We start from the raw sequence: 13,303 nt of genomic DNA on the forward strand, positions 1-13,303 counted from the left end.
CGTTTGTGTGAATTCTGCAGCATCAATTTCATTCGGAAGTTCGGCGTGCGGTTAGGGATATTTGGAATAAACCTTCTCTTTCACTTTCTATATGTGGAGGGCCGAGGAAGTGACGATGAGACGACGAAGCCGTTCGAGTCAAGAGATCGAAAGAGAGCGAGCAAGAGCGTGGAAGAATAGCTGTGTTGTACCAAAAGCTCCTTGGGTGCGGCGAATTTGCATGGGTAACCTAGAAAACTGCGAAGTGCGTCGCAGCAAGGAGATAATACTTGCCTTGGAAAAGCTGCAGCCATACGGAGCCTCCAAGGGCAAGAGGCGGGAACGAGCTTGCCATAGGGCGTCGACGTATTTGATTATTACGGGCATCACAACTCCAGTGTGTAACCGCATCAGACATATAGGTAGTTATATATACACATCATGGACTTGTGGGATTTTGATTGTTCTGCATCGACCCGTCGGGCAGTATTTGTGCCGTGCAGGTGGTCTTCCAATTTTGCCAAGGTCAGTGATAGTTGTTTTTGGATTGCGCAGAACTACCCGGGGGTGCTTCAACATTGTCTACCAGCTCGAAAGGCTCGGTCACCAGGATGCCATTCCCAGTCGAGATATTTACCACAATGGCACCATCGGAATAAATTTTGTCACAGCAGTCAGCGGCCACAGGCCATTAAAAAAGTAATCGTGGAAGCAGAACTTGTTTAATCTACAATCCATCCGCGGCTTGTCTACCGAATGGATCCTCCGCATATGTACACAGACGCACACGCATACAAAAGAAAGAAAGCCCAGCCTCCCGGATGCTCCCCCAATGAATGCCATTTTGCATATCAGCCTCTCTCCTGTAGGATCATCTCTCCTCTCTTCGCTCCGTCTCTAATGGCTTAGTGGCCAAAAGGCCAAGCCCAATTTTTTCCAACGCACCGGCACCCCACCACGCATAAACCACCCATGAAACAGACGGCAAATAATCTACTTGCGGTACCACATGCGGGTGATCTTGGTGTTGCGCATCTTACGCTGGAGCTGGAAGATGCCGTACATGAGGGCCTCGGAGGTCGGGGGGCAGCCGGGGACGTAGACGTCGACGGGGACGATGCGGTCGCAGCCGCGGACGACGGAATAGCTGTAGTGGTAGTAGCCGCCTCCGTTGGCGCAGGAGCCCATGGAGATGACCCAGCGGGGGTCGGGCATCTGGTCGTAGACCTGGCGCAGGGCGGGGGCCATCTTGTTTGTGAGGGTGCCGGCGACGATCATCACGTCGGACTGACGCGGGGAGGCGCGGAAAATGATGCCGAGACGATCCTGGTCGTATCGGGGCGTGGAGAGGTGCATCATCTCGACGGCGCAGCAGGCGAGACCGAAGGTCATGGGCCAGAGGGAGGACTGGCGGGCCCAGTTCGTTATTACGTCGAGGGAGGTGCTAGGACGTGCGAGTTAGTTTGGCGCGGACGGAAGAAGGTGTTTGGTGATGTGACAAGTAGGGAGATTATTGCGGTCGAGGGGGGGAGCGCTTGTGGGGGATAGTGGTGATGAGGGGTGGTTTTTCGTACAGAGCATATTGCAAGACGCCCTTGGTGGGCTCCTGGCTGGGCAGGGGAACCTCCTTGCGCTCCTTCTTGATGAGACCGCTGGCAGAGTGCGGCGTGACGGAGCTGGCGTCCTTTCGTGACGAGCTCGAGATGGAGGCGGCGGCGACACGGATGGGCATGAGGGACGCGGTCGGCCTCGCTACGGGTGCCAATTGAGGTCAGCAATGTCCATTCACATTATCGCAGTCGTTCCATGTGTCCATCCTGAAGTGCTGTGGGCGGGTGTGATGGCGATTGGGTTGTGGTTGGGGGTATCCGTCGTCGTCGTCGTCGTGGGATTCCCGCGAGGGAGTTTCTTTTCGGGCGCTCGGGTGTCGGGCCGGGGCAAAGGCTTACCTCGCAGGGCCATTGAGGCCGCTGTCCTCGTGGAGGAAAGCATCTTTGAATGTGACGAGAGGTTTTGGTGAAGGACAGGGGAAGGTGCGGCGGTGATGGAGTGGAGAGGTGTCGTTCGTCGAGGGGAGGGGCGGTGCGGCCGGCGGAGGACGGGGGGGAGTTCGCTATGAATGCGTGTGTCGGCGAGTGGTCGACGTCGTCGATGGTTTTCGCCTCTTCTTTTTCGGGCGGTTCGCTAATATTGCATTACGGAGCTCTTGATTGGCTGGAGGGGGCCGGGTTGGTCCGGGTTTTTGGCTGTGGTGGTTAGGTAAGCTGTGTGGGGTCTCCAACTTGGTTCACTTGGGGTTGTTGATCCGATGGAGTCAATGATGTGGTCAGTTCAGTGCATGCACGTTCATTGGAGGTCTATCATTCCGAGTTACTGAAGAAAAAACGTCTTAAAGACCGAATTGCCACCAGTTGGGTTTGTTTTCCTCCAAGAGCCAGGCATCAAGTGGCTGCAAAAGGTGTAGCGTTTCTCAGATTTGGACATCTGAAGACGAAGTGGACGTGTCATCGGTGGACGCAATGACATCTACGTTGTCGGGCTCTCAAACGGCATCCAGGCAACAAAAACGGCCCTTGGCTCACACGGATGTTCTCACATAGCCAAATTTGATTCTCTAGTCGATTCATACATTGTGATTTCAAAATGGGGAATGCCATCATGGTCAGTGTGTAGGGGGACTTCTAGTAGCGTGGCGACCTTGACATCAGTACCTCAGTAAATTCAACGTTCCTTTGCATAGTGTGAGTTGATAACCTTTCCGCTTATTGCTTCTTGGCTATTCTCTTCTTCTAGTCCTGCCTTTGAGAGCGTAGATACGCAATGAATAAATAAAGTCTTTAGCATCAAAGAAATGTAATGTTGCTGTAACTACAGAGATGGCGTGACAAGTTCATGATGTTTCGTTGAGATGGGCTATTTCTCCCATGCCAGAGCGACTAATTTTCATGTAGATTCATAACTAAGTCTGTTTTACTGTTGTCATTGTCCTTACTACTATTGTCATTACTAACGTCGTCGTTGTTTGTCAGCGCCTTCGTGTGTCGTCGTCGTCGTCGTCGTTATTTTTACTATCGTCCTCCTCGTTATCGTCATCGTCGCTATCGTTGTCTGTGATATAAGTGCTTCAGTGCACAGGAATAGCCACCTAGACACGGGGAAAAATAAGCGTTCTTTCTCATTACGCCCTCAAACAAGAATAGACGGAAACTCATATGTTGCTACACTATTCATATCATGGTTGATTCCTCTACTTATTGGCCCAACACCGCTGCATTTTCTTCATTATGTCGAGGCTCATTCGACCGCTGAGGAATGCGAGAGGTATGGGGCCGTGCAGAGGTCAGACCTAGTTGTTCAAATTCCTGCACCAATACCACCAGATTTCCCCAGTAACCACAAAGCAGAAATGCATATTTGACAAACACAATCACTCAACCCGTCTCGTCCTTGAGGTCTGCCATGCCTTCAACCAGCATTGTCTGCGAGTCTTAGACAGCAGCTGCGGTTCAAATTTACTCACTTAAAGTGGCTCGGCGCAATCTCCCCCACTACGCAATCATGTCCCCACGTCAAGCGAACCAGGGTCTGCCACCGCGGCGCATCTACTGGTAAAGGGGCTCCTGAGCCGCGTAGCCTTTTACGAAAGCTACCCGCAGCAAATGGCTTTCGTCATTCGTGGACGACGGAGGGTCTTTGCTTTCGTGGACCGACCTTCGCTTCTCCTCTGTCGGTGTCGAACATGGGAAGCCGGCCGCACTTCGAAGCCCCCACGGTGACCTGAACCTGATCTTCCCCATCCACTGAGCGGAAGAAATCTCGTACTCAGTCGCCATGGTGTGGCAGGCAATCAACAAGCCGCCGCCCAGCAGGTCGCCCATGTTCCTGCTCAAGGGTGTGCTGGTTGTCTTCACTCTGTCGCTCATCCTGACGAGTTCCTACATCTACCGCGACACTATCACTCAGAAGGCCTCCACGATCAAGTTCACCGACGGCGAGGCGACCGACTATTTCAAGTACCCGTTCAACTCGAGCGACGCCAACGCGAACCCGATCGACTGGCTGATCCACGATGCGCGAGCGAGGCAAGATGCGGTCCTCCAGAAACGGAGCCGCACGCTGCATAATGCCGCGCAACGCTACCGAGAGCGGCGCGGACGACACCCGCCTCCGGGCTTCCAAGAGTGGTTCCGCCATGCCGAGGAGACCCAAGCGATTGTCATTGAGGAGTTCTTTGACCGCATCTACGACGATCTGAAGCCCTTCTGGGCCGTTGAAGCCAAGACGATTGCAAGCCAGGCGAACACTGCGGAACATGTGATTCGGGTTCGGAATAAGAAGGTAGCGAGCGAAGGAGACACTATGGACGCAGGGGACACCAAGGACGAAGGGGACACCAAGGACGAAGGGGACACCAAGGACGAAGGAGATATCGAGGGGAGGGGGCCTTGGCTGGAACTGTGGAAAGCGCTCGTGACCGAGTTTGAGGAGTATCTTCCAGACGTGGATATGCCCATCAACTACATGCACGAGCCCCGCGTATTGGTCCCGTGGAAGCTGAAGGAGAAGTACTTGGCGAAGGAGGAAAAGGGACGCAAGATGCCCATGAAGAACAAGGCTACGAGCGGCTACAAGGGTCTCACGGACGTGGGCAAGTCGTACTCGAAGGAGTGGACGAGCGACGATCGTCGCAAGTACTGGGATCTGGTGCGCGAAGCATGCCCCGAGGGCTCACCTTCCAAGAACGTACCCGCGGCAACAGACTTGTCACTGCCGCCAACGTTGCCATATTCGTGGGAGGCACCGTTTGCTCGACAAGGCTACGTCCAGAATTTCACCGGTTCCCAAGATCCTTGTGTCCAACCCCATCTACGTTCGCTCCATGGGACTTTCGTGGAGCCGCTGAATGTCAACACCACAAAGGACCTCATTCCCCTCTTCGGCGGCTCCAAGCTCCGCGTCAACTCGGACATTCTCATCCCGGGTGCCATGTACCTGTCCGACGACGAGGCTTACACGGGGGGCAGCTCACATGGCCCGGCATGGCCAGACAAGCTCGACCGCCTTACATGGCGCGGCATAGGGTCTGGCGGTCTGACACAGTCAGACAACTGGATGCACTTCCACCGTCAGCGCCTCGTTGAGATGCTTAACGGAACGACCGTCCGTGGCATGGAGGCCAACGACGTCCGCGCCATGACGTTCGACATGCCCCCTCTGGAGCGCTACAACACCACGCGTCGCCGCGAGAAGCGTCTAGGCGACTTCCTGTCCGGATTTGCTGACGTGGGCTTCACCCATTTGTCGTGCGGGCCCAGCAACGACCGGCGGAAGGAATGCGACTGGATCACGCCGCACCTGTCCGTCGTCAATGCGACGCCCATGGCAGAGCAGTTCTCCAGCAAGTTCCTGCCCGACGCGGACGGGTACAGCTTCAGCGGCCGCTTCCGCGCGTTTCTGCTGTCGACGAGCGTGCCGCTCAAGGCGACGGTGTACGCCGAGTGGCACGACGACCGCCTCGTGCCGTGGCTTCACTTCGTCCCGCTGGACAACACGTTCCAGGACCTCTACGGCGTTCTGGACTTCTTCACTGACGGAGATGACGCTGCGCCCTCGCAGTGGGATGTGCACAAGGTTCTGGGGAAGAAGAGTAAGGGCGATGACGCTGCAAGATGGATCGCCGAGCAGGGCAGTGATTGGGCGGCAAAGGTACTCAGGCGCGAAGACATGAGGCTGTACGTGTGGCGGCTGCTGCTTGAGTTTGCCAGGCTGTGCGACGAAGAGAGGGATACGCTGGCCTACGTGGACGATCTGCCTTGACGTCAAAAAGGAAGGAAAAAGAGAGTTTACATAGACTGCCGTGTGTGTGGCATGCGCATATATGACATATCTGGGGCAGGGAGTCAAAAAGGAGAACCGGCGTTCGGGCATTTTCAAAAAGAGTGGACGCATGGCGAAGGCATATTTCCCCCCGCCATGGAAGAGATACATGGCCGCCCTTTTACATACACAACAAACAATTAATGATCGTTTTTCAAGGTGGTAATCGCTTACTCGCAAGGGCAGCACCCCTCGTGAAGCTTATTTTCGCGCGCTTGGCAGCCCCCAAATGCTTGTTGGCGCGGAGGTGGAGGCGGAGGCGGACTGCCCCAAAGGTTCTCGCCGCTTACCTTGGCAAGGAAGGTGGCTCGTCCCGTTCGGAGGCACAACACCCAGTGAGCTGGTTTGCCTTTAGCCGGGAAGTTTGTTTGCGATCACGAATTGAGGGCGCGGAGGTGAGATTTTGCAGTTTGTCCGTGCAAAGTGCCGCGTGAGTCGGCCAAGTCTTGGAGATGCGCCCGCCGCGGGTGGCATGGCGCCGAGGCTTAAATAACGTGGCCGGCCCCATCCAAGGGTCGGCCGTGATGTGATTATGGGCGGAGGCGCCGGGAGCATACCGGGAAGTCTGGTTGGATGTAAGTTTCCGTGCGATCGGCACCCCGTCGCCAGGTCGTACTCTTCTGTAAGACTTGTGCGTTGGCACAAGAGAGACAATGCACCCTCAAGGATTTTCATATAAGCTGCAACGCGACCGGACCGTTCCTTAGAAAAGGCGTCAGTGGCCGTCGTCACATCAATTGAACGTCGAGGCGACTAGACGACAACCGCCGAGTCCCGGTGTAAATCGTGATCAAGATGCATGTTTGCGCGATCCCACAACAGCCGATATCCCACCCGGGGCCCCGATCACCGACGTGGCCGGCGTCTTGGCGGCGATGGAGTCCGAAGAAGCCGTGGAGTTCAAAAGCCGCTGCCGGCGCTGCCCCGTCGGCGGGAAATGGGACAGTCGTTCGCAAGAACCGAAGGGCGCGTCTGACGTCTTCTTTTGTAAGTGGTTCGTGTGTGCGTATAATGATCTCGCGTTGGCGTGCAGTCGCGGTCACTCACACATACCTCAGATGAGTCGAGGGAATAAGAAAGAGTCGCAGGCTGCCTCGCGAAATCAATTCTATAGCATCGAGAAGGAGCAGCATCGCTTCTACAGCGTCGAGAAGGACTTTGACGACGCGTCCACGATGGCGAGCACGCGACAGTCTGAGGACGTGCCGCTGTTGGAGATTGATGAGAAGGTTTCGCCATGGATCGTCGAGACTTCGCGGCCACGATCAATGAGAAACACCCGATGCAGGATTCGTCGACTTCTCCGCTTGCACCGTCGTCGTCCTGGTTCGAGGAGCGGCGATAATGCGACAAAATCGCCGAGGAAGGCGAAGAAGACGCCGCAAGAGCCCGTCAAGACGCATGAAACTATCATTGACAAGGGCAACGGCAGCTCGAGTCAACACTGGGCGTACAACCTGGCCCTTGGACTTGCGTGGTACATGCCCGCGCCTTACGATATGATGCCCGTGGGGTACCCGTCGCGAGTTTTCTGAGTTGGACATGAGTGCTGGCACAGTTGTGTAAGGGAGTATAGGGACATTAAGGGTATTAGGTCTGGGGAGCATGGAGTGATGGAATTTATCGTATCGGTCTGTGTTTGCTTCTCACGGATGAATGCTTTCTGTCCATGACGATCTTCTCTTTTTTCACACGGACACTTAGTAGGATCGATCATTGCCGTAGCAGATAACTTCATTCCTAATCATAAATAAAGATCAAATGGCAAAAGAGTTCACCCACCGGTGTGGGCTAGTCTCTGGTGCACATTCCGGGAAATTCGATCGATCGGTAGTTTTTGCCTGTCGTCGCGTAGGCTCGAACCCATATCCTCCACACCACCCTCCTTTATCCTAGACCTCTTACCATTCCACCACCGAGCGGGTAGGGCGTCCCCTACCCGCTCGTGATGATCTCGAGGTGAATTGAATCGTAAGTAGGACATTTGTCATTGTTGTGTGTTCTTACTGGGACGGGAAGGGAAGGAACGCGTGGTATCAGGGTGCTGCGCGCCTTCTACATCTCGACGACCAGGGGAACCACCACACCTACTTCGCCTCTGCGGCGGATTAAAGTGAAGTGCCTGAGGATTTCTATTGCGAAGCTCACCCACGAGAATTTCGACACCTGTTTTCTGAATAAAGTAGAAATATCCTGGTGTTTACCTCCATCCATCTCGCGTATCCTAGGTGCCCACATCACGACCTTCAGCGTCCTTCCCTTTTCTGAGTTTTCCTAGGTCGCTCATCACAAGCAACATGACCATGTTAGTTTCTTTGCGTCCTCCATCATTCTTTGTTTTCTCTACCTCCTATTATGATTCCATTTCTTTGGTTCCCCCTTTTTCTGTTTCTTCCCTCATTCTGATAGGAAGCATCCCAGTCCCAAGACTTCCACGATAGGCACACAGACACTTTCTTTTCACACCATTTTAGTACTCACATTTGTTTCAAATAATAACCATAGTGGACACACAGCGGTAGATATCTAAGTGAAGAAGATGAATTATTAGAGTGTTCCTCGCGGTGCAAGCTTGGTCGCGTCCCGCTGCATGCGAGGTCCAGCTTCACACGTGCACCAGATCCTCTTTTATGATTTCTACCTCCTCTGAACCAAGTTCTTAAGTAGCATTAAGAATGTAACATCAACAAGGGAGAAAGAACCAGCTTGAAAATGGTGATAGCACCTTTGGTAGCACTGCCATCTAGCAGCGAAACTTGGTGTTGTAAGTGACGCACAGGGGTGGATGACACCTTCCGATAAGGTTGCTTCGATAAATTTGGGAAAATCAAACCACTCTCAAAATTTCCAAGCCCGAATATTGACAAGTCCCAAACATACTGGAAGCATGCTGCGGACGGCATCACAAAGGACGTTGACATCCACGAGGTGAGGTTGGTCTGTTCATCCACAACAGCGACATGATTGGGCAAGAGCGTTGAGGAGCCTTTATTTGGACGGGGGCGGGGCAGGCGCTCCACCAAGGCGGGCCCCATCTCAGTTATCGCGCCAACTGACGTCTAGCTGCATCGGAGAGAAGCAAGGGGACTCAACCAGATTACCAAGCACCAAGATAAACGGTCCTCAACACGTGGTGACACTAATGTCCGCCATCAATCAATCATACACATGGCGCTCGCTGGTCAAGTAACTCATGTGATGCAGAACTAGTGCGGCTTCCAACCAACATCCCCTCCCCCGTCTTGTTTCGTTCTTGGGATTTTTTGAGTTTACTGCCTGCCTTGCATCGTTGCGCAAAGAGGAAACCAGCTACCCCGCCAGAGCTTCAGCTTCCGCTTCCATGGGTAATGCCGAGCCTGGCCAGTGCAACCATCCGAGATAAGGGCATTCTGGCCGAGTAGAAACCGCATCGTCATGGCGGATGAAGCGCATGTTCGGAGACGGCAAGGGGATGTCGAGTCGCTCCCCGATGAAGCCATCGCGACGGAGACGACGACGCTGCTGAACTCCGAGACGAGCTCTCGGACGCTCCGAAATGGGTCGCCGGCCGGCAGCAGCGGCCGAGGCCGGGACTCGGACGGAGAGGAGGACCATGATGCGCCCAGACAGCACATCGGCGCCGCTCGGGCCGTCGTTCTGATGATCAGCGTCTGGATGCTCATCTTTCTTCAGGGTAAGAATTTCCGGCAGTGATCTCCTCTGAGGCCGATGTGAGATGGCAGTTGATACTCATTTGTCGGCAGCGTCGAACACTTCCGGCATGACCATGACCCAGTCCGTCATCGCGGAGGAGCTCAAGGCCTATGAGGGCGCCATGTGGTTCACGAGCTCGTACCTCATAAGCATGGCCTCTCTGGCCCCTCTGTTTGGCCGTCTGGCGACCATCTTCCCGCCGCGGTATCTGGTGATGCCCCTGGGTGGCTGCTTCGCGGTCGGCGGCGTCATCACCGCCACGGCGCACTCTTTTTGGGTCCTCATATTTGGGAGGATCGTGACGGGCATGGGCGGTGCCGGCATCATGACCTTGTCAGTAATTCTGGTGCTGGAGTTGGTCGACAAGAAGAGGCGGGGCATTTTTGTCGGGCTGGTGAATGCCGGCTTCACGATCGGGCTGTCGTTTGGTGCAGTTGTGTACGGAGCGCTGTTGCCAGTGATCGGATGGGTTCGTCTTCAAGCTCTTCCCCTGCTAGTGGTTTTCCAAACTGACAATAATACAGAGAGCGCTCTTTGGGGCCCAGACACCAATCGGCATCCTCGCCGGTCTCGGGGCCTTCCTCACCATCCCCAAGACCCTCAGCTCGGAGCAAGAAACGAAAGCGCAAGGCAGGTCGGTGACCCAGAAGTTGGCCCGTATCGATTATGCCGGCGCATTCGCACTCGTGAGCACCCTCATCACCCCGCTCTTCTCACTCATCATGCTAACCCCATAAGGTCCTGACAATCTCTCTCTTCCTCTACGGTCTCTCCGGCGACATCCAGTACCTCCCCATCCTCCTCTCACTCTCAGGACTCGCCCTCTTCGTCCTGATCGAGTTCAAAGTCGCAACCGACCCCATCATCCCCATCGCCATCCTCTCCTCCCGCGGCGTCCTCTTCTCCTGCGTCGCCCAGCTCTTCTTCATGTCCATCCGCTGGACCCTCCTCTACTACACCCCCATCTTCGTCCTCGCCGTGCGCGGCTACGCCCCGGCCATCGCGGGCTCCATCCTCATTCCCACAAACATCGGCTTCGGCTCCGGCGGGCTCATCGTCGGCTGGCTCCACGTCCGCCGCAACGGCGCCTTCTGGCTGCCCTCCGTCGTCGCGCTGTCGTGCTTCGCCGTGACCATGTTCGGCCTCTCGCTCGCCGCCACCGCCGACGGCGCCATCTGGACCCTCGTCGCGGCCGTCGTGCTCAACGGCCTCGCCACCGGCGCCACGCTCAACTACACCCTCGCGCACCTGCTGCACCTCAGCGCGCCCGCGGAGCACTTCATCTCGACCAGCCTGCTGGGCACCTTCCGCGGCTTCGGCGGCAGCTTCGGCACGGCCATCGGCGGCGGCGTGTTCTACCGCCTGCTGCGCTCGGGGCTGGTCGAGAGCTTCATGGAGCTCGACGGCAAGGGGAGGCTGAGCGCCGCGAGGGAGGAGCTGATTACAAAGCTGATTGGGAGCCCGGCGCTGGTGTTCAACGGCGGGCTGGAGCCGGCGGAGCACGCCATCGCGGTGAAGAGGTACGCGGGCGCGTCGAGGGGTACGTGGCAGGCTGCTGCTGCGTTGGCTGTTGTTGCGGTTTTGATCCAGGCGGGGACGGGGCGGACGAGTCCTGTCGGGCAGAAGGAGGTTGACGATGAGACGGAGGCGAGGGCGACGTTGATGGAGAATGAGGGCGTCGGGGAGGCTTAGAGATAGGGCTGCTCGGCTCTAGGGATTGAGGACATAGAAGGAGTTGATGTGGTTGCTGGGGCATAGTTCATTGGATGATTTTCGTTATCAGCATTCATCCTTTGCACATGGATATAGATCTATGACGTCTACATAGATACATAAATGGGGTGTGATAATTCCCCCAACTGTACATTGTACATCGCCGAATATCAGGATTACATATCAGCTATAGATAAGACGGCTAAAGACCTTGCATGCTTCAGAACCACAACTGTGATGGCTGGAACTTCGATTTGTATCATAGAAAAGGCCACGGCTTCAGCTCGCGTAGACTAGGCAATCGCGTCTTGACGGCGTTCGTGCTGCAAGAGCATGTCTCGGATGATCAAGCATCTCCAAAACCGACGCGGGAGAAACACGATGTCATGTGAGCGTGGATGCCTGGGGGTGGCTTGGTGGCTTGCTCTTGTCCAGGCAGCTGAAGCCTCTAACGGCGATCGGAACAAAACAGTTGGATGTGGGCTTACGGCCTGGGCTTGCGGCTGAGAGAAAGAAACCAGCCACGAAGATACCGGCGGTAAAGTGACATCCTTAAATCGAGCACAGAGTGCCCTCATTCTCCGGGATGAGCGTACGGCATATTCAGGGTCACTTCACTTTTACGGACAGACAGCATCATTTCCACAGTTTGTGAAAATGTCTTCAGACGGCACCGCTTGCGCACCGCCCTACGGGCAAATGACTTGGCTCGAACTACCAGTCACTGATGCGGCCCGAGCCGCCAGGTTTTACACGGCAGTATTTGGCTGGGAGTGTCCAGAGACTCCCATGGCATCGGTGACGCCGTGGGTGAAGACGGTGCATTTCTTCAACAAGGGCAACCTCCATGGGGCATTCTTGCTCATGGAGGAGAGCAACCGCATCTCAAACGTCGACGAGGGAAGGCCGGAGCGTATTCCGGTTCTGCCGACGTTCGCCGTGAAGAGCATTGAGGATACGGTCGCAGAGGCAGAGAAACTGGGTGGGAAGCTGCACGTGTAAGTGACCGGTGCTTCCCGACCTCGATCCCTTGTGCCCATCTGCAAAGATGACTGACAGCGATCATCACAGGCCCAAGACTGCAATTGGCAACGGGATGGGGTTCTTCTCTCGGTTCATCGACTGCGAGGGCAATCTGGTTGGTATCTGGGCTCAGGAGTAGGTGTCGTCATCGGTCGGAAAAGATCGAGTCTCGAGTCTGGCGTCTTCAATACAGTTGTATTCCTCGCGTCGTTCTGGCCCTGCTGCGTCCTGCCCGGTAGGAGAGAAGTCGTGTCGTTGTGCAGACGCCGCCCTCCTTCGCTTGCAAGCTCACTTCTCGTTGTGAAGCTCCGCAACCCTCTGGGGGCCATCCCGCCTATCCGGGCCGTCTTGTCCTTGGCATTGGTGCATGTCGGTTGGTGAGTCGTGAACAGCCGGGCAGAATGGCTTGCTTCTCTTTTTATGTTTTGTACTCTGGAATCTTGGCGTACATGTGAAGCGGTGAAACTCAATGCACCGCTCCACCTTTTGCGCCGTATCTAGGTTTATCCACCAACGGAGGCAATTGAAATCGAGATTCCGATCAGAGAGGATTCTGCACCAATAGGCTGTATTGGAATAGGAGTCGTGTTGTGCTTCCGATTGATTGCGAGAAGATTTGTTTGCTGGCCAAGGACCACGAGGTTGAGAAGTTGAAACTTTGAAGATTGGGCCCCAAGACTTTGGCTTCGTGTTGCGAGCGTCAGGATGAGGCGATGGTTGGGGTTGTCGTCCTACGCTAGCGGAATCCGGACGGCTGTAGACGGATATCCACGAATTGTCTTCAATGGAGTATATTGAAAGTCCACCGACATGATGTGATGGTCGAAACTGTACCAATATGGGGGAAACATTGCGAATGAGGTAAGGAGTCGAGGCCCACGGAGTTCGGCCAGCTCCACCTCTCTGGCCATCATGGACCTGTCGGAGTCGATGCCATTGCTGGGCAGACCACCGTGTGATTGTTGGATGGGCAGATAAGCTTGTGCTGTAGGGTTTTTTCTCCGAGCGCACATTGGCA

The 13,303-nt window shown here is 55.3% G+C and overlaps 4 protein-coding genes across 4 annotated transcripts; 3 read left to right on the forward strand and 1 right to left on the reverse strand.

Moving 5' to 3' along the window:
- Positions 1-972: 972 nt before the first annotated feature.
- CGCS363_v013195 (NADH-ubiquinone oxidoreductase 19.3 kDa subunit) lies at positions 973-1,711 on the reverse strand (the record flags this gene model as incomplete). The annotated part of the gene is made up of 2 exons (XM_036645044.1): positions 973-1,423; positions 1,554-1,711. 2 exons carry the CDS (start codon positions 1,709-1,711, stop codon positions 973-975), a joined length of 609 nt encoding a protein of 202 aa, XP_036489407.1.
- Positions 1,712-3,810: 2,099 nt separating this feature from the next.
- Positions 3,811-5,796, forward strand: CXT1-2 (Beta-1,2-xylosyltransferase 1; the record flags this gene model as incomplete). Its single annotated transcript, XM_036645045.1, has 1 exon — positions 3,811-5,796. The coding sequence occupies one exon, from the start codon at positions 3,811-3,813 to the stop codon at positions 5,794-5,796; it is 1,986 nt and encodes a 661-aa protein (XP_036489408.1).
- Positions 5,797-9,270: 3,474 nt separating this feature from the next.
- Positions 9,271-11,241, forward strand: dotC-1 (Efflux pump dotC; the record flags this gene model as incomplete). Its single annotated transcript, XM_036645046.1, has 4 exons — positions 9,271-9,529; positions 9,600-10,018; positions 10,074-10,235; positions 10,288-11,241. The coding sequence occupies 4 exons, from the start codon at positions 9,271-9,273 to the stop codon at positions 11,239-11,241; spliced, it is 1,794 nt and encodes a 597-aa protein (XP_036489409.1).
- A 678-nt stretch (positions 11,242-11,919) lies between these two features.
- CGCS363_v013198 (uncharacterized protein) lies at positions 11,920-12,424 on the forward strand (the record flags this gene model as incomplete). The annotated part of the gene is made up of 2 exons (XM_036645047.1): positions 11,920-12,260; positions 12,334-12,424. The coding sequence occupies 2 exons, from the start codon at positions 11,920-11,922 to the stop codon at positions 12,422-12,424; spliced, it is 432 nt and encodes a 143-aa protein (XP_036489414.1).
- Between the last annotated feature and the right edge of the window lie 879 nt (positions 12,425-13,303).

Source organism: Colletotrichum siamense, assembly GCF_013390195.1.
Source record: "Colletotrichum siamense strain Cg363 chromosome Unknown KSG_Cg363_contig09, whole genome shotgun sequence".
NCBI classification, from domain to species: domain Eukaryota; kingdom Fungi; phylum Ascomycota; class Sordariomycetes; order Glomerellales; family Glomerellaceae; genus Colletotrichum; species Colletotrichum siamense.